This window comes from Oryza glaberrima, chromosome 5 (genome assembly GCF_000147395.1).
Source record: "Oryza glaberrima chromosome 5, OglaRS2, whole genome shotgun sequence".
Classification (NCBI taxonomy): domain Eukaryota; kingdom Viridiplantae; phylum Streptophyta; class Magnoliopsida; order Poales; family Poaceae; genus Oryza; species Oryza glaberrima.
Genome location: NC_068330.1, coordinates 21,617,449 through 21,644,406, shown reverse-complemented (window position 1 = coordinate 21,644,406; position 26,958 = coordinate 21,617,449). Strand labels below are relative to the sequence as shown.

Here is a 26,958-nt window from a genome sequence, read left to right as displayed (position 1 = left end):
GGGATTGGATTTGTGGCCTTGTGGGTAGCAATTGGATCGTGCTCATCACGGCCCAATAATTATTGGGCCTTATGAATCTTACATGATGTATAACTTTTGGGCCAATTATAATTGGATTGGGTTGTGAATTTTAGTGTAGGCTTCAATATAATGGGCCTAAACCCAATTAAGCATCCAAACTCACGTCCGTTTTTTTCCCTCTGAATCATCATTCTCACCAGAAAATATTTCGATTCCAACAGTAATTCACGGATATTAATTTGGGGGAGGTGCATGTTTATAATTGATCTAAAACAATCTAGACTGAGAGTAAAACATCAAGAATTCAACTGAAATATCTTGTCATGGAAGTAGAAGTTTAAAACGATCCACTAAATCCAACCAGAAATTCCTCCTCAGTTGATTCTCCGTTGTCACTTCTGAGCTAATAGACAGTCTAACACCAGCTTAAGCTTTAATCACTTGATGTATACTGTAGATTGCTAAGCTAGGCTCAACTAGTTGGGCGTCCAAGCGCCGGTGAACACGGCGGCGTGCCCCTTCCACGTCAGCACCAGCATGTCGTCTTCCCGCTTCACGCCCCACCCCGTGGCGTGCTCGCTCAGCAATCGTCGCACCTCCGCCGCCGCCTCCTCGTCGAACACGACGCCGGCGAACCCTTTCCGGCTCATCCTCTCGGCGAGCCTCGCGCCGGGCTCCGAGCGCTCGGCGCCGTCTTCCTCGCCGATGACGCTCTCGATCTTCCGCCCGACGGCCGCCTCCTGCTCCAGCCGCCGCGGGCTGTCCTTGGGCGCCGACATGTCGAGCGCGTCGAGCAGGATCCAGTGGAAGTCGAAGCAGCCCGCCATGCGCGACGCGAGGCTCGGGGAGCCCAGGTCGGCGTCCTCGTCGGTGACGGTGACCAGGCAGGGGTTCAGCGCCCGGACCGTGTCGAGGAAGAGGTCCCTCGTGTCCGGCGCGACGTGCCGGAGCCAGCTCTGGCAGTTCACGACGACCGCCTCGCCGTCCCTTAGCCCCAGCGACGGCGGGTCGGACAGCACGGACGCGAGTTCTTGGCACAGCGTCGTCGACGTCTTCTTCGGAGACGTCGTCGTCGCGCTCTCGACGACGTTGAACTCCAGCTGCACGCCTTTGGACTTGGCGAAGATGGCGAGCCGGGCTCCGAGCTCCGAGCTCGACACGGCGAGAAGCGGCGGGACGGCGGGGCGCACGGACGGCACAGTGATCCGGATCGCCGGCGCGCCACCGGGCCGCTTGGACAGCACGTCGATGAGCGTCGGCCACTGCATGCAGTGCGTGACGCTGAGGTCGACGACGTGCACGGCGGATGCGCCGGCCACGGCGCGGAGGATGGCGGCGTTGGACGCCGTGAAGCCGAACCGGTGCCACGGGGTGAGGTCGACGTAGTCGGCGAGCTCCGTCACCGACATGGCCCTCCCCCACGGCGGTGCCCGGCCTCTCTCCAGAAACTCCACGGCGGCGCCCGCCGGCGCCGCCGCGCAGAGACGGCACGCGCGGGCGACGAGCGCGCGGAGCAGCCACGACGTGAGCCGCTGGCTGGGGTCCCCCTGCGAGGAGGCGATGTTGTTGAGCACCCACATGGCCTGCTGCGCCAGCGTCACGTCGTTGGACTCGAGCGCGGCGGCGCAGTGGAGGAGAAGCTGCTGGATGCGTCGCCCGTCGACGAGCACCGGACCGCCGGAGAAGCAGATGGAGCCATGCCCATGCGCCGCCGCCCCGACGCCGCCGCCCCTGAGCTCATGCTCCATGTCCATGGCTTTGTTGCTACCTACGTGCTAGCCACCACTGCGCTACACGATCCGGAGGCTGATCAAGAGCCAATCAAATTGCATCCGATGGCTGCGATCCGCGACACTTGTCAAGTGTCCATTGGGCAAGTTAGGATCATTTTTTGCTGAAGGATTGGGTTACTTTGCTACCTTGTACAATTTAGTTTTGCTCTTTGGAGTTGTGAAAATTTGCAAGGTTAGTGATTAGTGAAGTGGATTGAGAAGCTTGCAAGGCTGTTTTGGTTTGCTTGTTGGAATGACATGGCCCCTACTTATAGGACCACTGTGAAAGATCCTCTTTTCATTTCCATGTAGAAAAATAGGATATCCCTTTGGACTCTTTCCATGGGGTAAAAGACAATTGTGATGTCATCCACAACATCCTTGTCTGATTGTGCTTTGATTATATACTAGTATGAGATTTGGTGTGCTAATATTATGGTAGATACGTTTGGGATATTATGAAGTCTCGAGGAGAGAGTACAAGGTACTATTCACATTTCAACTTTGACAATTTTTCTTCTTTTTTTTCCAAAAAAAAGAATAAATACTTTAAAAGATACCAAATTATCAAAGTGTATAGGTATTAAACTTTCATTCATCATAGACTAACCATATAACAATAATTATTGTACTGGTCAAAATTGAAAAAGTGATGATCAATGGTAACAAATTATCTACTACCTCCATTTCAGGTTATAAGACTTTCTAGCATTGCCCATATTCATATAGATGTTTGTCTAGATTCATTAACATATATATGAATGTGAGTAATGCTAAAAAGTCTTATAATATGAAACGGAGGAAGTACTATCTAGGAAAACAGAGGGAGTAAAATACGTGGCTTCTTGATACTGGCCTGATCAAACTACAAAGGGAGTCCCCAAATCATTTGACCAAAAAGCTCAAAGGAGAAGCTCAATTCAGACAGTTCTTGTTCATGTTTGTATCAGTCAGCTTAGTAACTGTATCTGATATGTTTCACTTTCACGATGATTATTTGTAGTAGACTAGTAGTTACATTATTGCGTGACTTTATTGTATTCGAAGAGGTATTATGTATCATATTTTTCAGTGTAGAATTGGGCCTCTTAGTCTCTCAATACCTCCATAACTCAGATGATTAGTTAAAGTAAGATACTAAATTTTACATAAAAAATATGGCATTCCTCGTTGTTTTCTCAAGAACCAAAATATTATCTGCATTATTAGCCCGTGAGAAGGTGACTGCGGAAGCAACCATAGCCGGCCAGACTCTTGTTTGTCAGTTCAGATACAGGCTGAAATTCCCCAATAAACATAACCTGAACCTGTCATTCTCTGCACGACTGCACCCCAATTTTCTATCCCAGGGGCGGTCTCTCCAAGAACACAACGAGCATGTAGGCCAATTCTAGATGGGTAAAATCCACAGGATTCAGCATCTCTGAGCGTGACTGAAACACAATTTGGGGTATGTTTGTTTCCCTGCTTTGTCGTATCTCTGTCTTTTTCTCATTGATTTTGACGAACGTTAGGTTGGAGAAACAGAGCAAAAGGACATGGAATTCAGCTCCGGTTTATAGGAGCCACCTGTACTGATACTTCACAGGTTGCACTTTCTTGTCATTTGCCAGTACAGATTACTCCAGGATACCATACATGATGCACCAGTAAAAGCTGCTGATAAAGAATCGGAAAGAACAGGGAGTTCCTAGTGACACTTGTCGACATGTTCATCTAATCGAGTGGCATGAGAATTCAGTTAATAGGGCATCAGGCTACAGTGATACAAAAAAACCGAACAACTGCCAGGTGCGCACTGAGAGTGAAAGAAAATGCTTTTTTATTTTTTTATTTATTTGCTGAAAATCTAAATCAATCCAGTGACCAAAAATCTAAAGCAATCCAGTGACCAAAATGATGAGTGCCATCAGCCATCAGGCCAATCAAAGTTTCGACGCGGTACAATTACCTGAAGATCTGAAGAAAAAGCAGTCTTGCTTTCGTCAATTCCGATTCTCATCTGCCGCCACTGGGAGAGAAAAAAGAACGGGGTGATAGCGAGACATCATGGCCGAAAGAAAATGGAAGAATCCAACTTTCTCAAAGCAGCGACCTAGATATGTATATATGTTCATGTATTCCGGAATCGAATTTATGATCTCGATGACCCATTTTATCGTCGACCAATTCGACAGCGATGCTGTGACTGTGATGCTGATGCATATGCACGATGCTAATTAATGATCCATTTTTAACGGTAAGCTAACACATTAGTACTAGTACAAATCATCTGCAGGCACATGGATTGGACGTTAATGCATATGCAACATGTGTGAGATGATCTTTGCTCACTTTTTGGTCCCTCCATATCTTTGAGAAATTCTTATCAAGTTTTGTGCCATCTTCACCGTCACTGTCAGAACTCAGAAGAAGAATAATTTGCTCTCTCCAATCGCGCGGCGACGCCGGCGAGGTTAGGATTCTCAGGCGGTGGCGGCCGCCGCTTGGTGGGCGTCGCCGGACTTGGGCACCTTGATCTCGAGCAACCCCTCGCCGTCGTCGAAGAAGGCCTCCACTTTCCTCCAGTCCGCGTCCTCCGGCAGCTCGACGCGCCGGACGAAGCCGTGCTCCCACCACCGCCCGGCGCGCCAGTCCCGGCCGTCCGGCGGAGGCGGCGGCGGCGCCGCCCGCCACAGCCCGCTGACGTCGACCACCCTCATGGCGTCGTCGCCGCTCACCTCCACGTCGCATTTCCTCCCACCTGAACAAAAATCAGTTGGCTAGTCTCTCAGCAGTTGCTTCTTGATTAACTCGATCACTAGTTTCACTACAATAATGTGAAAGCGATTAGGTTCTTTTTAGGGTTTCGTAATCGTCCGGCACACGCCATGACTGCTTTTTTCTCTTCCTCATCTGATTAAAAAATTGTCTGCTTTTTTTTGGACCATGGTGGATGGTGCACCGCAACCAGACGCAAAGAATATGTAAATTCAGAGACAGCGAGATCGCAATGTTACTGTAGTGAAAAAGCAGAGAAAAGCGCAGGAAGAAAAAGGGGGAAACCACATGACCCTAGTTACTTTCATGTTGCAAGTTTTATCCTCTGGTATAACCCGGTTACTTCTAGCAAATGTCAACTGTTTGGTTTCCTACAGGAAGTTGAAAAAACTCCCTGTCTCCGTGGCATCTGAATCTGATTCTGAAGTTCTTGCTGATAGCAATACGGCATGTGAATTAATTTGGTGCACTCTTTGCAAGAACTTCTGTTTCAGAAAATTGATCCAGCAACACTAGTACAAAGTACAAACATTTATCAGGCTCAGCTGTTCCTGCCAGTTAACCTGAAGATTGGATTGCGCACAAGCAAGATAATCTCTGACAAATGTGTAAGGTTAACTCAGTTTTTTTTCCCTTCAGAACGTGCTAAAACATGCTAAGGAAGATAATCTATGAACTAAGGAAGAGCATACACAAACTAAAACATGCTATACTCATTAATTTTTACTAACAAGATTAGTGATGAGAACTAATCACAATATGCACAAACAGAAAGCAGATATGGACCTTAACTACGCAGAAATGGAGAAAAACAGGAGAGAAATTAATCAAAGCCAGTACTCGAGATGGTGAATTTACCTGGTATGTCAGCTCTGAGGTAGTACTCGGAGTCCGTCTCGGCCCAGTCGACGGTGGTCCTGGCCCCGCGGCGGAGCGCGGCGAGCAGCACCTCCGGCTCGAACTCCCACAGCGGGAAGGCGTCGGCCGGGTCGAAGAACTTGCCGAACAGGAAGGGGCTGAACAGCGACCCCTCCCCGAACACGGCCCTCGCCGCCGCCCCGTCCGCCGCCGCGCCGCCGCCGATCGACTGCAGGAACGAGCTGAACGTGTTCTCCAGCAGCGACATGCGCCACCTCGGCGCTGCTCCGTCGCCGACCGCCTGCCGGACCTCGATCCCCCGCCGCGGCGGCATTGATGGCGACTGACTGATCGATCGACTGCCTGTCTAGATGAGGCGCAGGTGTGTGTGCTGGGCGCACGCGGGGAGAGGTTCTTGTACGCGGAGGAGGAGGAAGAAGAGGCGGTGGTGGTGGTGGTGATGGCTTTTGCGGAAAGCAGAGGATGAGAGGTGTGATTCCGTTTGGAGGTAGTAGACGATGTGATTCCCGCCTTTTTTTCCTTTTTCTGGAGATTTCCACTGCATTTGCCATGCGAGGGAGACGACGACGACGACGACTAGTCTCCGTGGGCCGCTTCTTCCTACTGGGCTGCCCAGAAGCCCATCGCATCACAACTCACAAGCCCATATAGCTTTAGTTAAAAACTTGTGGAGAGGCTGACATGTGGGGCCCACTGGGTAGTGATATCTCCACGATCTCTTCTTCTTTCAGATTTTTTTTTCGCCCACCAAAAAGTCCAAAAACCCTAATATTTCCCTAATCCAGATGGGGCTCTTCTCGTGGTGGCGGCGGGGCGGCGGCGGCTCGCCGGAGCCGGCGAAGGGAGCGGGTGGCGCGGGTGTGGCGGAGGTCGCGGCGGCCGGGGGCACGCAGGGGGCGGTGGAGGTGCTGCGGCGGCAGCGGCAGGCGGACGCGACCGTCTTCGAGTTCGGGTCGGCGGCGGAGTCCGGCGCCGCCGTGACGCTCGCGGGGTACTGCCCCGTGTCCGACGACCTCGAGCCCTGCCGCTGGGAGCTCGTCCCGGCCGCCGGCGAGGGCGCGCCGCAGTTCCGCATCGTCTTCTGAGCATCCCACATGCTCCGGCACCTGGGCATCTTGAGCTGTACCAGGTTTTATATATTATGAGTAATATAGGTGTGATCTTTCGTCTGCATACCTGTATCAGCTACCCAGGCGTTATCTTGAAATAAAACTTGAGTTGTTGATGAGTATCTTGATAAGATTTGAGCTATCATGTTTGATTTTGGATTCTGCTGTAGATGAGTTCACTTGACACCAACGAAAGCTTTCGAATTTGTGTGCTCGCTAGGATTATAGAAGCTTGCAGTTTACTAGCAGGTCCACAACACTGGAATTCGTGGGTAATGTTGGCCTAATTTCAGAAAACTCAATTTATGTAGGAAGTGAATGTTATACAATTTATTCATTCAGAAGGACAGAAATCAAACGTTGATCACATAGCCCTCGATTTAACCACGAATTTCCTCGTTGATCACATAGCCCTGCATTTAACCACCAATTTCCTCGTTGAGTCGTTGATCACATATATTCTGTTATATGTCGTGCTGGTGTCTCTTCCTGCAACCTTTCTGAATTTCCGCCCCTGGGAACTAAATTGTAGCACATGTTAAAAATACTAAGTTGTTTCTTTGTCATCCGAATATCTGACTAGCAATAAGATGATGTTCTAATCCCCAACCAATGGATCAATTAGTGCACCTGATTCTGGCTTTCTGAGGGTTCATTTGTCCATGCTGTTGGGTTTGGTCACTTAGGGTGAGTTTGAGGAGAAGGGGATTGAGAAGATTGAGAAGATATACAAAACAAGGTGAGCTATTACCTGCTTAGATGATTTGTTGAGTGAAGTTGCCTTGTTGAATTATGAAACTGGCCATCACAATTCTTAACTGTAACTTGTTTTACTCTTGTGGTTACTCCCCTAGGAGTGGGATTCTGAACAGCCTCATGTTTCTTATGTTGAGTTGTTGACATGGCTGATGGCATGAATGTTTTCTGAAGATACCTCACTGAATGAACATCTACTGTAGGGCCACAGGTTGCATGGCAACCGTAGATCGATTACCAAATTGGAATCTGAACCTCTAGTGAACAATGCTTGAATTTGAATATTAAGAACATGAATATCTACCTCATTGTTTGAGGCATGACCTGTAATTTGACTTGAATAGTTCCTATAATGTTTCGCATGATTTTGTACATACCACTTTCTGCCTATGCAAGGAAACGCTGCTTCTCATGACCCAACCCTGGAATCCTTGACAAGTTCTGTTCCTGAAATATTCATCTGAGGCTGTGTTTAGTTTAGCGCAAAGTTTGGATTTTTGTTGAAATTGGAGATGATGTGACTGAAAAGTTGTGTGTGTATGATAGGTTGATGTGATGGAAAAAGACTGAAGTTTGGATCCAAACTTTGGATCTAAACACAGCCTGAGTTGAGAGTCTGGGAACCGAATAACTTTTTATCATGGTTCAAAACCTGCAAATTCAGCATTCCTGGTTCAGCTTAATGCTTTGCTTACGCTAACTCATGCTCGACAGTCCAATGACACTGAGAATATGAAATTATTTGTTTGTAATTGTTGTAGTTTGTGTGGGTACAAGCATTCTCGACATATATAATCCTCGGTGTGCTCATTTGATGAAGCACTTCAATATGTGTATTCTTCACACTGACTGTTCATTGTTGGCTGAAGTTCAGTGACTAATGATGGAATTCGTTGCCCATTTTGTGATGTTGAAAGTCTGCCTCAATACAAAGGTTAAGCATAGCATGCTGTCAGTTAGTCATAACCATCTTTGTAATCACATCTAAGTGAAAAAAAAAAAAGAGGCTAGCTTGAGCACTGAATCTCTGAAGAAATTATGGCCAATGAGACATACTGATACTAGAGCAGTTGATATGTCAAAAGCAAGCAGCCACCTTATCTTCTCCTCCCGGCAGCGAAGCTTCTGGCGCCAATGGCCTTGAGCTTCCTGAACACTCCTCCCTCCAAACTCGCGCCCAAACCGTCGTTCCCGCCACCATCTCGGCAGTTCGCGCCACCGCAGCGGCAGCGATCTCTTCTCCATCTCTCGCTGCTCCTCCGCGAGCAGCAGCCGCCGCGACCCGTCCGCTCCTCGTCGTCCACGCAGGCGGGCGCGGCCCCCTCGCCGCCGTCGTCGAGGGAGGAGGCCGTGTCCCAGGCGAGGTCCTGCCTCGCCGCCGCGCTGCGCAAGCCGCTCGGCAAGCAGAGGAAGCAGCAGCGGCAGCCGCGGTTCCGCGCCGAGATACCCGTCGTCGACGACTCGCCGGGCTCCCTCGCGCGCCTCGCCTCCGACGTGTTCTCGTCGGGCCTCGGCTTGTCGAGGAAGGGCGGCGGCGGCGGCGCGCCGGCGAGGCTGCTGCTCGTGTGGCCGTCCTCCGAGGAGATGGGTGTGGCTCTACGGGAGCCCCATGATTGGGGGGAATCCACGGCGCACGCGCAGCTCGACGCGGTGGCGCCCGACGCGCTGAGCAGCTGCGACGCCGCCGTGTTCCTGGCGCCCGGGCGGTCGCAGGTGGAGAAGATGAAGGCCGCCGCCGACGCGCTGGACACCAAGCCGGTGGTCATGTTCAACCCGGCGTGGAGCTTCGACGACGAGGAGGAGGGGTTCGCCGGCGGCGCGAGGGGATTCGTGGGCTCCTTCAGCGTGGTGTACTCCTTCACGGGGCTGGAGGTGAGGGGCCTTCTGAGCAAGAAGAAGGGTGTGCTGCTCCGGTTCGGCGGCGAGAGCTGGGTGCTCATGGTGGAGGACGACGCCGCCGCGCCGGCGTCGGAGCAGTTCAAGGTGGTGTCGCGGCTGAAGCGGCGGCCGACGATCGGCGAGGTGGAGACCATGCTGTACAACGTCATGGCCGCAAACTCGCCGGTGACCAAGTCGGCAAGATTCCTCCGGGGGCTCGTGTCCAATGTCACCGGAGGAAGGAAGGAGAAGAAGCAATGATCTTTCTCGAGGCCATTGTTGCAGTGAATTCATCAGTACTAGATTTTTTTTTCTTTTCTGAATGAATTCGACAGTAGCAGATGTTTTCATGTAATTTTACGATTTCGAGAATTCGTTCAGACTGCATATGAGCGAATTCGCCAGTAGAAGTTTGCAGTGAACCATAACGAGTTTGATGAGCTCATATGCTTCCATGTGAATTAAATTTAAAAATATATTGTTCATTCAATTTTTTATCAGGAATATTCGGGATACAAATTTTTTTCCAGAACTATACCGTCTGTCTCGCACAACCATTACGCTAAAATGACGTGGGAATGACATCGCGGACGGTATCACGCGGTGAAAGCGTGAGACCACGCACGGTCTCGCGAAATGGAAGAGCGAGACCGGCTCAAGCAATCAGCGACACTGTCCATTGTCCAACGACTCTATTTGATTAGTTATTAATTACTTCATTAACAATTAACTAATAATAATAATTAGTGATTAATTATCTGGATTACGAATTATCGTTGATTGCTTGAGCAAGACCGCATGGCACCGGTATCGCTGATTGCTTGATCGCTCTTCCATTCCGTGAGGCCGCGCAGTCTCGCGTTTTCACTTAGTGATACCGTCCACAACATTATTCCCACGTCATTTTTGTGTAACGGTTGTGCGAGACAGACGGTATATTTCTGCAAAAGATTTTGCATCCTGAATATTCCTAAGAAAAAATTGAATGAACAATATATTTTCAAATTTAATTCGTAAAACAGTTCGTGGTTTAAACACAAAAATTGACAATTCACGAGCTTTGTCCACAGGCCAAAATTATGTACACTGACACGTAGTTGTTTGGCTTTGATCTGAAGGCCAAAATTTGTAATACCTGAGCCTAAAACTGATCTTTCTCTATGTCAGTGTTGCAGTGAATTCGTCTGTAGATGTTGCAGTGAACTGCAATGATTTTGAGTTCATGCATTCATGTGATATAAAAAAGGTAAATTGGAACCATGCCATTATAATTTTGTAAAGTTTGAGATATGTCATCGGTATCTCAATGACATGTAGGACCTACATGACTCACATGAGTCAATGACATGTGGGTCAGGATGACATATCTTAAATTTTACAAAATTATAATGGCATGGCTCCAATTTTCCCTATAAATGGGTGGCAAAATGTGCAGGCTCAGAATGATGGGAAACCCCTACGGAAGGTTAAATTGACTCGGTTTTAATAGTTAAAGGAAGCTTTATTATATTATTTTACTAGAAAAAATGCCCGTGCATTGTAACGGGTGAAGTCTATTTTAATCTTATTATTATTATATGGTTTACTTAAGATGAAATTCACTGTGGGAGTTCGCTTGGATATATATATTTTTAGAAAATCATAAGCTGCAGTTAGGAGTCCGATTATCTTTTTTTAAACAGATTTCTTATATGATTCCTTATGTATTACCAAAAGTGAACGATCTTAAAAACCGTCTCAAATACGGATATGTATTTCCAAAAGCAAACGAACTTAAAACTGACTCATACGCGGATGACGTACCAAAATACCGGCAAAAATATCTTTAATTTCTATAATAGTAGAGAAGAGATATAGATTAAAACCAAAACATAAAATTAAAACCGACTCAAACACGGATGACGAACCACAGAAACATCTTCAATTTTTATAATCGACTCAAACACGGATGACGGAACACGGAAACACCTTTAATTTTTATAATAAGAAGATATTACAGTTTTTATTACAGTTAAGGATACGAATCAGACTGTGACTACAGTTGAGGGTTTAGTTATTCGAATCAGACTGCAGCTACACTTGAGGGAAGCAAACCGGACTCCTATCCTATATATTGGCCCCCCAACGCCTCTCCAAAGCTGTGTCAATCGGAAGTCGGAAGCGAAGCCCATCAATCAAGCCCATGAACCACTAAGAAATCGAATCGAGGCGCGCGGCGGCGGCGGAGGAGAGGGCGAAGAGGAATTCGAGTCGTCGGAGGAAGAAGAAGGCGCGCACTCCGGCCGGCGGCCATGGCCCTCCGGACCCTCGGTTTGCTCCTCACCCGGAGGCTCTCGCCACGCGCGCAGGCGCAAGCGGAGCCCTGGCTGGGGCTCTCTATTCAGGCGGCGGCGGGGAGGCGAGTATTCTACAGTGGTGCGTTGGCAGGGTTGGTCGCAGTTCTGCATCTCAACAAGAACACAGAGGATTCGGATTCAGGTATGATGAATTTGGAGTTGCCTCGGATGGGATTCCTGTTTCTTGTGACCTAATGTTGTTCATGTGTACTGTAGCAGCAGTGCCAGCAGCTGGGCTGCGGCTTCACTGTTCCGTTGTTGTGTTTCCATCCGTATTCCGTACCACGTGGAGGGCATCGGTTTGTCGATTCTTTTTGGTGGTGGGGTCGGCTTCTATCTGCCGTGCAGAATATGACGCCGTCACTACTCCGTCAAAACAAACCGGGTACTAGTACTTTTCACTCCGCGCTGCACAACTTGGAAAACCACTGCATCCTTATCTCTTGTCCCCAAATCAGAGAGTTCATCTGAAGTTCTGCTCATCTGCTGCTCTCCTCATCTTCCTCTTGGCCGCACGCAACCATGGTTGCTCTCGCGTTGTCGGCGGCCGGGCTCGCCGGCTTGGCGTGGTCTGCACTTCGCATACTCGTCGGCTTGGTGTAGTTCAATGGTCAGTACCAAATGTGGAACTCCCTTGCTGCTGGCAACTACTGTTTGCTATGGTGAAGAAGTGAAGAATTGAAGATCAAAACTTTTTTCACCATACAGCTGCATTAAGGTAGTTTTATTTGGTAAGTTCATTTTTGCAAACACCTCTTGTGTTTTTATGCTTCTAAAAATTATTAGGATTTTTTTCACATGAGCCAAACAACATGTTTGGTGGGAACCATATATTTGATGCTAATACAAGAGAAAGTACTAGTATGATTTGACAGCTTGAATCGACATGGGAGTTCAGATTAAGATCCAACCTTACAAGTTGTAATGTGATTGGAAATTGGTAAAGGTGCTAATTAATATGAAAAAAGGTGGGGATTTTAATTTAAATGGGCAAACATGCTATAGGGATATGTATCAAATGTCTGTGCAGTCTCTTCATGCTGCATCCCTTGACTTTGTTCAGAAGTTCTGAAATAACCAGATGACTGAAGTAATGAAGCACCTTCAACATGATAGTAGTCTGGCATTTGCATGTGATTGTAGTTAGTGGGAATCTCTGAACGACCCTGAATCTGTATAAGGCAAATAATAATCAGTAGCACTAATAAGAGAGTCTCTTTTGCCAAGTGTGTGTATGTGTGTGTGTGTGTGTATATATATATATACACACGTATACACATGTATATACATGTATATACATATACATACGTATACACATGTATATACATATATATCTTGAATCTACTGACCTGCATCATGGTGTATGGCAGTGATGGTGTTACCACCTCTCCTTGTACTGGACACTTTGATGTGTTTGAATCACTCTTTTTCTTTTTACTCTGTTGTGTTGCCTTGTCAAAACCACCAATTGGTCTCCTCGACCCACAAATGGCTTTCTCCTTAACCTTTATGCCTCTTGCTTTACTCGGGCCAACATTTTCCTCTGTGCCTATGATAAAATATTTTTGAGATAGCTGATTTAGATTATAACATAGTAGTCACTAGCATAAGTACTATTCAACTCAGAGTAGGATACAAACCTGATTTACCCAAATCTGGATCAGGCCTTATACTCAAGTATTTCTCCACATCTTCTGCTAACTTTTGTGCATTGTTGGCAGCCATTAAGTATGTTTCATCAGATTCTGCAGCTCGAGATGCTATTTTAACAAACATTCTGCACAAGTCTCTCCTGCGCGTTGATAACTTTATTTTAGGATCTTCATGAGTACTGCAGTTGCTCTTTATATGTAGAGATTTTGCATCAATGGTCCATCTTTGTAGTATGTATTGCTTAGGAATTTCTTTTATATTGTTAACATCAAGTATCTTCAATGCATGGCAACATAGGATTCCGAGAAATTCAAACTTCTTGCAGCTGCACCTGACTTTACCTTCTGTTGGAGAAAATTTTACAACATGCTCATGGTGCTTACCGTGAACTTTTAATTTGTACACCATTTCAGCATCAATATCACCACAGTAGTATAGGTCACAGTTCAATGTTTGCAACACTTGTTCCTGAAACACTTTAAATATTGCTGGAGTATAAATTCTTGTTGCTTGCCTTAATATTGTCAAATCTACTTTCGGCCATGGTGTACTTTGTGTTGTCTTAAAGTCATTTTTGACTTCCTCATATCTTTTGTCTGACAACAACCTGTCAAAGTGTTCCAAGAAGGTAAGTATGTCATATTTCACACTGATATAGCCCTTCAATTCATTGTTCATGCTCTCACTTCTCTGTGTTCCACTTATATCAGCAGAAAATGTGTTTCTCCCATACACTAATGCCCATTGCTCTTTTTTCTGAAATAGCCTCTCAAGCCATTTGTTCTCCTGCAGATCATACTTTTCAAGCATTCTATTCCATGCATTTATAAATTCATCTTCCTCCTCTTTGTCATAAATACAATTCTGAAAATCTGCATTGAATTTCTTGTACTCCTTCACAACTCCAGCAAGGTGTTTGCAGGCATTCTGGTTCATATGCCAAACACAAATTCTATGATGACTTTCTGGCATGACTAACTTGATTGCTTTGGCCATTGCTGCGTCTTCATCAGTCAATATAGTCTGTGGCTTCTTTCCAGACATGGCTTTTAAAAATGTCTTGAAAAGCCAAACAAAACTATCAGCAGTTTCATCATACAAAAGTGCAGCACCAAAAACAACGCTTTTCTTATGATTATCCACACCAACAAGCAAACCAAATGGACGACCATCATTTAGTTTTCTATATGTGTCAAAACAAAGGACATCACCAAAAACTTTATAATCAGTAATCATTTTAGAATCAGTCCAGAAAATATTTATTATCAAGTCATCCTCATCAACCTGAATGGAATAGAAAAAATTAACATCTTCCGATGATTTTTTCTCCATATATTCCAAGACTCCCCCTGTGTCACCTTCATTTACCTTCAATGACCTCTTTGAATATAATCTATTCTTCATGTCTTCACGAGTAAATCCAAGTTTCTCATATCCACCCGCTTCTTTTGCCATTAAATCAATAGTAGCCTTATTAGAAATGCCTACTGATTTTGCATTTTCAGCACTTGCCATCTGTGCTTCAATTATTTTCCTTTGAGATCTTAAGTAGAGGGCCTGACTTCCAGTAGCAAGAATGTGGTTATGCTCGTGCAAGAATTCATATATGCAATACAATCCATCATCCCTAAGACTTATCTTCATGCATGCTCGGCACATACATCGTGTTTCTGGCCTACTAAAACACTGACCGTAATTTGAAATTTGGTCTTCTCTTTTATCATGACCACGAGTACCTATTGTTAAATAAAACTAACTCAGTATATGAATTCTATATGAACACTGAACTTTGTAAATATAAGTTGGAACTAGTACCTGCACGAGAACAACAAAATGTCCGATTCTTTGTTATGGTGGAATCTTTCACATAATGGTAACTGCTTCTTCGAATGCTAAAACCCATGTCTCGAGCATAGGCATTATAGAAATCATATGCCTCTTGTTCACTGTTGAATTTCATACCGATGATTGGTGCCTTTCCTTTGGAGGGATCTGCTTGTGGAGTAGCTTCAATTTTACTAGGATCCTGATTAATATACCCGTTTTTTATTTGAGACAAATTAGAAAAGAAGAAAAACTTTCATGAAACTTACAGAAAAAAAAAGGGCTAATAGAAAAGAAGCAAAACTTCTATGAGATTTACTGAACGGAGATATGATGTGCTTGTAGTGATCAAGTCTCAATGATTACTAATAAAAGAAAGTGAAAACATTATGAAGTCTTACCGTCTCTAATTCCCCTTCCAGGTTACCATGAAAGCTTGTCCCTGGATGATGCAGTACAAACGTTCCAGCAGAGGCAGCTGGTTCCGTCGGCATGGTTGTCACTTGTTCATGCAGTGAATCGGTGACCTTGATTGACCTTGGAAGATTAGATAGAGAGGCCATTGTTGTTGCGAAGAAGATGATTGTGATCCGATAATAATGTGCCATATGTAAAGCTTAATCTATTTTCTGAAAAACTGTCTAATGGTTTGGCGCCTTAATTTTTATTTGGCGCCTTTGTTTCCCTGGAGGGCCACGCTAAATAGGATTAATCGCTAACTGCGTAATCTGGTGATTGACGGAGAGAATAATCCTGTAATCTCCGTTTATGGTGGGGCCACACAAAAAGAATCGACAAACGGATACCCTCCACGTGGTACGGAACACGGATAGAAACACAACAATGGTTGTGTTTCTATCCGTGTTCCGTACCACGTGGAGGGCATCGGTTTGTCGATTCTTTTTGGTGGTGGGGTCGGCTTCTATCTGCCGTGCAGAATATGACGCCGTCACTACTCCGTCAAAACAAACCGGGTACTAGTACTTTTCACTCCGCGTTGCACAACTTGGAAAACCACTGCATCCTTATCTCTTGTCCCCAAATCAGAGAGTTCATCTGAAGTTCTGCTCATCTGCTGCTCTCCTCATCTTCCTCTTGGCCGCACACAACCATGGTTGCTCTCACGTTGTCGGCGGCCGGGCTCACCGGCTTGGCGTGGTCTACACTCCGCATACTCGTCGGCTTGGTGTAGTTAAATGGTCAGTACCAAATGTGGAACTCCCTTGCTGCTGGCAACTACTGTTTGCTATGGTGAAGAAGTGAAGAATTGAAGATCGAAACTTTTTTCACCATACAGCTGCATTAAGGTAGTTTTATTTGGTAAGTTCATTTTTGCAAACACCTCTTGTGTTTTGATGCTTATAAATTATTAGGATTTTTTTCACATGAGCCAAACAACATGTTTGGTGGGAACCATATATTTGATGCTAATACAAGAGAAAGTACTAGTATGATTTGACAGCTTGAATCGACATGGGAGTTCAGATTAAGATCCAACCTTACAAGTTGTAATGTGATTGGAAATTGGTAAAGGTGCTAATTAATATGAAAAAAAAGGTGGGGATTTTAATTTAAATGGGCAAACATGCTATAGGGATATGTATCAAATGTCTGTGCAGTCTCTTCATGCTGCATCCCTTGACTTTGTCAGAAGTTCTGAAATAACCAGATGACTGAAGTAATGAAGCACCTTCAACATGATAGTAGTCTGGCATTTGCATGTGATTGTAGTAAGTGGGAATCTCTGAACGACCCTGAATCTGTATAAGGCAAATAATAATCAGTAGCACTAATAAGAGAGTCTCTTTTGCCAAGTGTGTGTATATATATATGTATATGTATATATATATGTATATGTATATGTATATATATATGTATATATATATATGTGTATATATATATCTTGAATCTACTGACCTGCATCATGGTGTATGGAACAGTGGTATGGAACACGGATAGAAACACAACAACGGAACAGTGAAGCCGCTGATCCTATCTAAACAATGAAATATTCCCCTTTTTTTTTCTATCGATAAGCAATATACACAGTTAAACAGCGTCTTTCAAACAAAAAACAGCGTCTTTGAAGCTGTTTTACTCCTTAAAAAATCTTCCATAGAAATTTTTTCCCAACATGTGCCTATGTTTGAAATTGCTTAACATGAAGATTTTAAGTGAGGGCACATGAAACGGGAAAGTTATGATTAATTGAATTTTAATTATTGCAAAGTTGAAAAGTTGATTTATTTATATTGCAGACCAACTTTTACATAGAATTTTTTTTTTCACAGATCATACTGTTTTAGTAGCTTGAAAAGTGTGTCGGCTGAAATTCAGATAGAATTTGTGTGGACATGTTCTGGTGGTTTAGGTTGAGTAAGAGCTTGGCAACCCTGTGTTGCACTGTGGTCTCAGTAGTTGTTTGCCGCAGGCTTTTACCCTGTCCTTTGTTTTTCTGATTGCTTTAATTAACCAAGCGACTGTGAGGATTTATGGCTGGTTTAGACCAACTCTCTTCTTCTTAAAAAAAATGAGAACTGCTTTCTTCTTAAATAAAAACGGGAACTTGTTGTGACCGCAAGTCACAGGCTCGCCGCTCGCAGCACCTGAGGTCTGAGGACGGGCGGTGGCGCGGCTGATGCTTGCGGCCTCAGGCAACCACAATGTATCCAAAAAGTTAACCTTAAGCATTAAATACTATAATAGTATAACACCTTAGCCATTGTGTGAGCACACGATAAGTTTAGTGAAACAAAAAATGATCTTAATCTTAAGGTGCTACCACAAGGAATATAATACAATATTTTCATTGCTCTTTGCCTGTTGGGCATGGTTGGGAAGTAATTTTCTTTTCTTCGGTAGGACCACCTTGTGTTTTTCCATGAACTTAACCATTGTAGACATTGCCATAGTTATTGCTATCTTCAGCGGTTCCTACTCTTATTGTCAATTGAGTCACAAACATTGGCCTTGCCCATGGCTCATCGCCACTCTCCTTTTCAGTGTTGACTTACTGCGTGTAGTCTGCTTGACCTCCCTCGAAACTAGCTACTCCCTCCGGGTTGATAATACTTGTCGTTTTGGACAAAGGCACGGTCTTTAAAAAACAACTTTGACCATTATTTTTCATTATAATATGTATAAAATTGTTAGCAAAAATATGATCTTATTACTTTTTAAGACTAATATATACATGTAGTCACCATATTTGAAAGACAAATATTTTAAAAATGATTCATAATCAAATATTCTAAAGTTTGACTTCACCCTTGTCCAAAACGACAAGTATTATCAGCCCGGAGGGAGTATATTTACAACTATGAATTACATATACTTATATTTGTAACTGAAAGTATCAAAACTCAAGCTATAATTACATGGTAAGTTTCAATATTATGTGTCAGTGTTATGGATACCACATACCTAATAATAGTTGACTAAATCTCGACAGGACCCACCACATACCATGTCCTATACGGAAACAACCTTCGGATATAGGAGGAGTTCCGCATAAGGAAGGATAACCAGAGTTCTACATGGAAACGACAAGGACTACTCGGATTGTATCCATATTGGTTTCCTTGATTCTACTTGGACAAGGGGACACCTATGGGTATAAATACAAGGCCCCTTAGGAGGAGAGGGGACACAGACGATCAACACACACCCACCATAGAAGACACGAAACAATAGATCAAGACACAAGATCAACATACGCCAAGACAAGACGCCGGATATCGACTTCAAAGATAGGCACGGCTAGTCTCCTACGGTGTCTTCGGATACTGTCAGGAGAGACGAAAACGCTATCTTTGATCTCGCCGGGTACGAACTCGAGGAGGAAGGCTACCCTGTTGTCGACTACGAGTCAGACCTTCAGACTGTCATGTCGACAACAGTTAGATAGGCTACCCCAAATATTGTACTGGTGTGATTATGGTGAATAAGAGCAATACCGGCTTCGGCCAACAGGATGTAGGGTTATTACCTGACAATTCAGGGGCCCGAACCTGTATAAAAATCCCCGTCCCCATCTCTTTTACCTCAGTCTCGCGTATATCCTAGTTCCAATGATCCCTATATTATGCAAATACCGGAATCGCGACATCAAACGTCGACATTATGATTGTAATTTTTCTAATGCACAATGTACGAGAGAATTAGGATTCAAATAATTTATTATCTACTTGAAATAGAAAATAGGAGAGATGAAAACATACATATACATATAAGAGACCGAGCAATCACATGGAGAAAAAAAGTGACTGAAATCCCTTAAAAAATATAGCGTCATAATTTTAGCAAACCGGAAACTAAAAGCTTCACGTTATATCCAAGCTAGCAAAAATTACATGTACTCAGAAAAATAGTCTTTTTCTCGATGAAGTGAGGTCAGAAATGTTCTTCGGTTAATTTGTACTCTCCATAACGTGATTTTTCCAGCAGCAGCAGAAAAAAAAGTTATGTATCAACAATTTTGCTATATATATATTTATCGATAAATTTTCGCCTAAAATTTTGACAGATACAATTACAGTACAATCTAGTATAATTACACTAATGGAGAAACCATCTTTGCCTGGTCGGCCAAAATCCACAATAAACTCGGTTTGAATAGAAACCGGGACTAAAGATGATTTTTTTGTCCCGGTTTAAAACTTTATCGGCCCACCAACCGGGACTATAGATCATCTTTAGTCCCGATTCATTTACTATTAGAGGCTGTCAGGGGGCCAGGGATTTTTTAGATTTTTAGTCCCGGTTGGTGTGATCAAACGAGACTAAAAATTGATCTTTAGCCCAGGTTGATAATACCGGTACTTAAAAATCCATATATTGTATATAATCTCTATGACTTATCCTCCTAAACTCCTCATATTCCTATTCCTCCTCTCTCTCTTATCCTTTTCTTTAAAGCCGATCTTATCCTCTCCTTCCTATCGGCAGATTGAGGAGCGAGCTAGGAGGAGTGAGCGAGCGAGGCCAGCGGAGGGCCGCGGTGGCTTGCGCACGCCGGAGCCGGGAGGGCAAGCGACCAGGCAGGGGCGGGGTCGGCGGCGGCAGGAGATTTGTTTTTTTTTTTAGGATTTGTGATGAAATTGTTTTTGAGAATTTGTGATGTATTTGATTTGTGTGTGATTTGAATATGTGATGTAATTTTTTTAGAATTTGTGATGTATTTGGAGATGATTGATTTGGGGATATGGAGATGATCCTTTTTGTTATGTGATGATCGATTTGGGGATTTCACGGGATGATTTGGGATGTAGGAAATCAATATTCAAAGTTAAAAATAATGAAAAAAAGAAAAAAAAGAACCTAACCTGACTCCATCTTAATGAATTTTTAATCCCGATTATTTCAAACCGGAACTAAGAGGTTACAAACTAGGATTAAAAACCCTTTCTCCAGTAGTGTTACACTATAACATACATGCATATAACTACAGTTTAACTTATATATAACTTAATTTTCACGTAATTTTGAACCGTTATATTTATTTCAAGACTTGTAAAAGTGAGGAATAAGAAAGTCACAGCGCGCACATGTGAGAGGACTCGTCCCCACAACCTCCGTTTCACCAATATTATATTTGAAAGTTTCATAGCAGTTACATATAAGTTATAGTGTAATTACATCACAATTATACTATAATTACATCTGCCAAATTTTTAAAAGGAAATATATCAACAAATATATTTCCTTTTATCAATACATCACATCGTAATTTATTTTGATTGCACGCAACAGAACGAGATGAACTGGATGGAGTCTGGAACGAATGTCTCGGTATCGTATAGAGAAACGACAGGTTACAGAGGTTGCAGCGCGGACTCGCCGCTGTCCGCCCTTGCTTCAACAAGATCGTCGATGAGCCTGCGCAGATCTCCATACGAAGAGCCACCTTCCGCCACGGCCGCATGAGCCTCCGCCGCGAGCTCCTGAGCTCTGATCCTCGCCGCGTCCCCTGCCCCTCCAGGCTCCAAGAACCTCGCCACGGCCCGCGCCACCGCCGCCGCCGGCACCAGCGCCGCCTCCTTGTACCGTACACTTCGTGCTCCGTCCCACACCCTCTCCCCAATCCGCAGGACGTCCATGACCAGCCTTTCCGTGATGAACTGCTCGAACACCAGCGGCCATGTCAGCAACGGGACACCAGCCGTCACACCCTCTAACACTGAGTTCCAGCCACAGTGCGTCAAGAACGCCGCCGTTGCCGAGTGGGCAAGTATCGCCGTCTGCGGGACCCAATCTCTGACAAGCAATCCCCTGTCACCGACACGCTCCTCCCACCCCGCCGGCGGCGCCCACCCGTCGGCCGCCCTAACCGCCCAAAGGAACGGCTTACCGGAGGCTTCCAGCCCGAGAGCCAGCTCATGGAGCTGCTCCTCCGAGACGGGAGCAAATGTGCCGAAGCATATGTACACCACCGATCGGCTCGGCTTCGAGTCCAACCAGCTGATGCAAGTGGGCTCACCGACGCTAGCTACGGCCGGTGGCTGCGGAAGGCAGAGGGGACCGACGTAGTAGCCGCGCTTCGCGAAGCCGTTGCACATGAACTTCTCACAGTATGGCTTGTCCAGGAACAAGAACGAGTTGACGGTGAAGCCATGGCACCTCGTGTTCACTTGTACCAACTTGCGCATATTGTCCACTAAGTCGAGATTCCGATGAGCGGTCAAGAAATCCGGCAACTCTGACCTCGGGATCCGTAGCTCTGGCCCCGGAAACCCTGCGACGGTGAGCTCCTCCGAATCGGAGTCATTCACGACGGCAGCGGCAAGGTATACGGCGAGCGTGGAGAATAAACCGATGACGTTGAGTTGAACGCAGGGCATGGCGAGTTCCTCGGCAATGTCGACGTTCCACGAGAAGTGGAAGTCTGTGATGAGGACGTCGGGAGATTGGTCCTTGATGAGCGCCTCCTGTGCTGGCCGTGTCATCGCCTCGTCGAAGGCAGCGGCGTCAACGCGCCACCTTTCGTCGCCGGCGGTGGAGAGGTTCTCGACGCCCGGTGGGAGGCCGGCCGCTTCCGGGAACGGATACGTGGCGATGCTGACCACGGTGCTCGCCGCAGAGCCATGCCGCCTCAGGGCTGACCGGACGACCGACACGTTGGCCGGGGTGACGGCGAGAGTGGGCTCGACGACATCCGGTCTGGCCGCGGCGAGGCGGACGGCGAGGTCGGTGCAGGGGCCGATGTGGCTTGTGGCGAAGAAGGGCATGAGCAGGACCCTCAGCTTCTTGCTGCGCTCGGAAGAAGCCATTCTTCTCCGCAAGCCTTCTGCTCTTCTCTAGCTTGGAGTTGGAACGTTGATGTGTCTATTGAGGATTGAGGAATGGATATATGGACTTCTGCACAAGATATACAATATAGGAAACTGTTTTAGTCTGTGTTCGTTGGTTGGGGATGAAAACTATTTCTCTATTATGTAAAACGAAGTGACTCGTATAGATTTTTTTTAAAAAAAAATCTATCATCTAGAAGTAGTAGTTTGGGAAAAAGAAAAGTGGGTTGGGAAAACCAACAAATGAAGTCAGCCTTAAACCTTTGAAGGGATGGAGCAGGTGGTCGCCGACGGGGCCGGTAATCGGCGGTGGGGAAGGAGGCGCGCTCGCACGCGAGCGTGGCACTCGACCCGGCGCGACGGCGGCCAGGGAGGCGGAGAGTGGTGCTGGTGATGCTGGAGGTGAGCGGGCTCGAGGTGCGACGGCGGATTTTGGCGTGTCGGCCGGTGTGGTGGCGAGGGCGGAAAAGCAAGAAGTCGCGGCCCCGAGATGCTCGTGTGATGGTGGAGAACTGGAGATGGGTTGGTGGGGGAAAGGAGGAGGCCGATGGCGATGAAAAAGGGGCACAGGATGTCACAGGAGGAGGACTGTGGTGGTGGTGGGGAGGATGGACGCGGCGCACCACTTTCTGCGTCGAGCTCCGGTGGCGCGGCATGGCGGCGCGGTGGACTGGGTGCAGCAGCGGAAGGCGCGCGCGGGAGATGAGGAAAAGTAAACGGGCGGCAGCAGCAGACGTGGCGCGCGACAGGGAGTGGATGGTTGGCGCGACTCGGCGTCATCGCGGTCGCGGGGCCGGTGCGCCGGGCGGGTACAAGCGAAACGCTGCTCGGGTGACGCGATCTACGTACAGCTCGGCGCTGTACGTGCGTTGGTTGGTACGGGGAGGCGACGAAGTCGTCGTTGTGAGGTCTGCTTGGCACTACAGCACGGCTGAGATTTCAAGGGGCAGCGGAAAGGGGGGCGCGTTGTCCACGGCTTGTCGCGGGACGGCGCACTGGCGAGCTCGGTGCGGCAGGGAGGGAGGGCGGGTTAGGGTTGCGCGCGCGAGCGCGAGGTGCGGCGAGGCCGGCCGACGCACCAGGTCCAGGTGCGTCCTGGTTGGTTGGCTGGCGAGGCTGGTCGAGTTGGGACAGATGGGCCGAAGAAGAGGAAACAAAGATGGGCCGGGAAGAATAGCTGGTTTGGGCTAGCTGGTACAGAGGAAGACAAACAGGCTGATTGGCCTGGGCCTGCTGCTTCGGTGGAAAAGAAGAAGGAATAAGTTTACATGAGATCCCTTAACTTGTCAACCAATCCGATTTTCTTCCTTCAACGATAAAACCAGATACAACGGGTCCCTCAATTACAAAACCGGTGCAATATAGGTCCCATGGCGGTTTGCACGCCGGTTTTAACTGACGTGGCGCCTACGTGATTAGTTTGACTTAGTCTTTCTCCCACTGCTGCTGCCGAACGCCCGTCGCCATCCACACCTTGCACCTGACTCCTTCCCCGCCTCCACTTGCTGTCACCGGCGATGCCGTTGCCGCATCCGGCGACATCACCACCGCCTCATAGTCACGACCGCTGCAAGCCGGCCGCCGTCGCCGCTGCCGCTATCACCAGCCGTCGTCTCCGCAAACCGCCGCCATCGCCAAAGCAGCCGCTACATCGTTGCCCTTCGCCTACGCCGCCGCCTTGTCCTCCGCCGCCGCCACCACCGCCAGCCACCCTCCAGATTCAGCCGAGTCGCACGGATCTGGAGGACACCGCCGCCGTCATCACCGAGCACCACGCCGCCACGACCACCTCCAGGCGCCGCCGTCGCCTCCTTCGCTCCCACGACCAAACCACTGCCACCAGCCATCACCCCGCCGCCACCAGTGCCACCGTGCCGCCCTCCGCTTGCCATGCACCGCCGTCACCACGCCACGCACCGCTGCCACTGTGCCGTGCCGGGTTTCGCCGTCGCTGGCCGAGCTGCCCCGCCGGTGCTGCTCCAGCCAAAGCTGCCGCCGTCGCACGGGCTCCGCGCACGCCTCCACGTGGAGTCGGCCTCGCCTACCGCCGCACCACCGGGCGCCACCCACGCCGTCGCCACTCCGTTGCCTTCTTGATCTGTGCATATGAGTAGGCAACCAAAGATCATTCTACGACGAATTTACTCGAACCAAACAAGTCTCTCCTGTACCTGCATGGAAGCAACACTGCAAACATTGCAGAAGCTACAGCTATTGATCCAACCACCAAGAGGACACATCTTGTGGTCAATCCCCTCTTGCTCCTGAGCTTGGAACCCAACATAGATCTTGCTGTATGGAGGTTTATTAGCTGAGCTCAGATTGTACAGGTCGTAATACAGAGCTTGCACATCCAGATTCACTTGAGTATGCAATGCAGTAGCATTTGTTCAGGCAAGCTTCTCTGCAATCTTCATCGGTGTCACCTGGCTCGTCCCGAGCGTTGTAAGAGAACCCTTGGAGATTGTCAAGAATGGCGAAGAATAGCTGTTCAAATCATCCACAATTTCTTTTCTTCAAAAAGAGAAGAAAAGATTACCCAACCCATTTCTTATCAGATTTCCCAAACTACTAAAGCGTAGTTTGGATAAAGGATGTTTAACATTAATTTAAAGTATTAAACATATACTAATTATAAAATAAATTACATAGATGGAGGCTAATTCGCGAGACGAATCTATTAAGTCTAATTAGTACATGATTTGATAATGTTATGCTACAGTAAATATGTGTTAAAAATGGATTAATTTGGCTTAATAGATTCGTCTCGCAAATTAGCATCTATCTGTGTAATTAGTTTTATAGTTAGCTTATATTTAATATTATAAATTAGGATGTTTGTCTGTGTAATTAGTTTTATAGTTAGCTTATATTTAATATTATAAATTAGTATCAACCATTCGATGTAACAGAGACTAAAGTTTAGTCCCTATATCCAAACTACCCCTAAAAGCTTCAAATTACAAACCAAGTCAATATACTGATTTCATTGAACTGAACTGAAGAAGTGTTCTGCGGTTTGCACTCTGAATAAACGTTTCTCAAAGTCACAACAAGGCCTGCATCAGCGCATCATGACAACTGAGCGAAATGAACTGGGAGCCTGCAACAGTGGAATGACTCACCGCAACCTCGCCGCCGGCCGCCCTTGCTTCGACCATATCGTCGACGAGCCTGCGCAGATCGCGGTACGAGGACCCGCCTTCGGCCACGGCCGCATGAGCCTCGGCGGCGAGCTCCTGCGCTCTGAGCCTCGCCGCGTCCCCCGCCCCACCAGGCTCCAAGAACCTCGCCAAGGCTCGCGCCACCGCCGCCGCCGGCACCACCATCGCCTCCTCGTGCCGCACGCTCCGTGGCCCGTCCCACACCCTCTCGCCAATCCTCAGGACGTCGGTGACCAGCCTTTCCTCGATGAACTGGTCGAACACCAGCGGCCACGTCAGCAGCGGGACGCCGGCCGCCACGGCCTCCAGCAGCGAGCTCGACCCGCAGTGCGTCAGGAACGCCGCCGTCGCCGGGTGAGAAAGTATCGCCGTTTGTGGGACCCACCCTCTGACCAGCACCCCCCTCTCACCAACGCGCTCCTCCCACCCCGCCGGCGGCGACCACCCGTCGGCCCTGACCGCCCACAGGAACGGCTCGCCGGAGGCTTCCAGCCCGAGAGCCAGCTCGTCGAGCTGCTCCTCCGAGACGGGAGCAAACGTGCCGAAGCATACGTACAGCACTGACCAGCTCGGCTTGGAGTCCAACCAACCGATGCACGATGCCTCACCGGCGTTAGCTTCGGCCGGTGGCTGCGGCAACGAGAGTGGCCCGACCAAGTAGACGCGCTTCGCGAGGCCGTCGCGCAAGAATCTCTCACGGTACGGCTGCTCCATGCCCAAGAACGCGTTCACGGCGAGACCATGGCACATCCTTTGCCCCTGGGGAATCTTGTTCGGGTCGATTCCGTCGAGGTTCCCTTGCCGGATCAAGAAATCCGGCAACTCGGACTTGGGGAACCGTAGCTCCGCCCCTGGAAACCCCGCGAGAGTCAACTCCGCCGAATCGGAGTCGTCGTTCGCGGCGGCGGCGGTGACGAAGCGCATGGCGAGCCCGGAGAATAAACCGATGACGCTGAACGAAACGCAGGGCACGCCGAGTTCCTCGGCGAGGCCAGCGTTCCAGAAGAAGTGGGCGTCCGTGATGAGGGCGTCAGGAGATTGGCCCGAGATGAGCGCCTCCTGCGCCGGCCGTGTCAGCGCCTCGTTGGTGGCAGCGACGTCGATCCGCCACCCATCGGCGCCGGCAGTGGAGAGGTTCTCGACGCCCCGAGGGAGGCCGGCCACTTCCGGGAACGGATAGGTGGCGATGCTGACCACGCTGGTCGCCGCCGAGCCATGCCGCTCGAGGGCTGATCGGACGACGGAGACATTGGCCGGGGTCACGGCGATGGTGGGCTCGACGGCGTCCGGTCTGGCGGTGACGAGGCGGACGGCGAGGTCGGTGAAGGGGCCGATGTGACTGGTGGCGAAGAATGGGATGAGCAGGACGCGAAGCTTCTTGCTGCGGTCAGTAGAAGCCATTGCTTTCTGCGACTCTCCTCTTTGGAAATTGGAATGATGATGTGTTTGATTTCTTCAAGCTTTCCTACTCTTCTCTTGACACTCTAGTTGGTGTTGGTTAGAGTAAATATCAGCGG

The 26,958-nt window shown here is 47.7% G+C and overlaps 7 protein-coding genes across 10 annotated transcripts; 3 read left to right on the top strand and 4 right to left on the bottom strand.

Annotated features, from left to right (window-relative positions):
• Nucleotides 1–243: 243 nt before the first annotated feature.
• On the bottom strand, nucleotides 244–2,013 carry LOC127774578 (scarecrow-like protein 32). Its single transcript, XM_052300844.1, has one exon. The coding sequence runs from the start codon at nucleotides 1,773–1,775 to the stop codon at nucleotides 498–500; it is 1,278 nt and encodes a 425-aa protein (XP_052156804.1). The 5' UTR covers nucleotides 1,776–2,013; the 3' UTR covers nucleotides 244–497.
• A 1,649-nt stretch (nucleotides 2,014–3,662) lies between these two features.
• LOC127774122 (22.3 kDa class VI heat shock protein) lies at nucleotides 3,663–5,928 on the bottom strand. Its single transcript, XM_052300400.1, has 2 exons — nucleotides 5,412–5,928; nucleotides 3,663–4,536 (listed from the first exon to the last, which is right to left on the bottom strand). Exons 1-2 carry the CDS (start codon nucleotides 5,743–5,745, stop codon nucleotides 4,259–4,261), a joined length of 612 nt encoding a protein of 203 aa, XP_052156360.1. The 5' UTR covers nucleotides 5,746–5,928; the 3' UTR covers nucleotides 3,663–4,258.
• Nucleotides 5,929–6,157: 229 nt separating this feature from the next.
• LOC127772865 (uncharacterized) lies at nucleotides 6,158–7,718 on the top strand. The gene has a single exon (XM_052298849.1). The coding sequence runs from the start codon at nucleotides 6,218–6,220 to the stop codon at nucleotides 6,515–6,517; it is 300 nt and encodes a 99-aa protein (XP_052154809.1). The 5' UTR covers nucleotides 6,158–6,217; the 3' UTR covers nucleotides 6,518–7,718.
• A 119-nt stretch (nucleotides 7,719–7,837) lies between these two features.
• On the top strand, nucleotides 7,838–9,679 carry LOC127772864 (uncharacterized). Its single transcript, XM_052298848.1, has one exon. The coding sequence runs from the start codon at nucleotides 8,432–8,434 to the stop codon at nucleotides 9,434–9,436; it is 1,005 nt and encodes a 334-aa protein (XP_052154808.1). The 5' UTR covers nucleotides 7,838–8,431; the 3' UTR covers nucleotides 9,437–9,679.
• A 1,650-nt stretch (nucleotides 9,680–11,329) lies between these two features.
• On the top strand, nucleotides 11,330–16,093 carry LOC127774444 (uncharacterized). Of its 4 annotated transcripts, none has more exons than XR_008017745.1 (4): nucleotides 11,330–11,653; nucleotides 11,731–11,896; nucleotides 11,970–12,242; nucleotides 15,411–15,694. XR_008017745.1 is itself a non-coding variant. In XM_052300697.1 (3 exons), the coding sequence occupies exons 1-3, from the start codon at nucleotides 11,467–11,469 to the stop codon at nucleotides 16,046–16,048; spliced, it is 369 nt and encodes a 122-aa protein (XP_052156657.1). In that variant the 5' UTR covers nucleotides 11,330–11,466; the 3' UTR covers nucleotides 16,049–16,093. The 4 variants fall into 4 exon arrangements, 1 of the variants encoding a protein (XP_052156657.1); XR_008017746.1 differs by having other exon boundaries at nucleotides 11,728–11,896; nucleotides 11,970–12,229; XR_008017744.1 differs by having other exon boundaries at nucleotides 11,728–11,896.
• A 4,450-nt stretch (nucleotides 16,094–20,543) lies between these two features.
• LOC127772631 (UDP-glycosyltransferase 73C4-like) lies at nucleotides 20,544–22,820 on the bottom strand. Its single transcript, XM_052298584.1, has 2 exons — nucleotides 22,539–22,820; nucleotides 20,544–22,344 (listed from the first exon to the last, which is right to left on the bottom strand). Exon 2 carries the CDS (start codon nucleotides 22,254–22,256, stop codon nucleotides 20,802–20,804), a length of 1,455 nt encoding a protein of 484 aa, XP_052154544.1. The 5' UTR covers nucleotides 22,257–22,344; nucleotides 22,539–22,820; the 3' UTR covers nucleotides 20,544–20,801.
• A 2,304-nt stretch (nucleotides 22,821–25,124) lies between these two features.
• Nucleotides 25,125–26,927, bottom strand: LOC127772778 (UDP-glycosyltransferase 73C4-like). Its single transcript, XM_052298748.1, has one exon. It carries the CDS (start codon nucleotides 26,840–26,842, stop codon nucleotides 25,325–25,327), a length of 1,518 nt encoding a protein of 505 aa, XP_052154708.1. The 5' UTR covers nucleotides 26,843–26,927; the 3' UTR covers nucleotides 25,125–25,324.
• Between the last annotated feature and the right edge of the window lie 31 nt (nucleotides 26,928–26,958).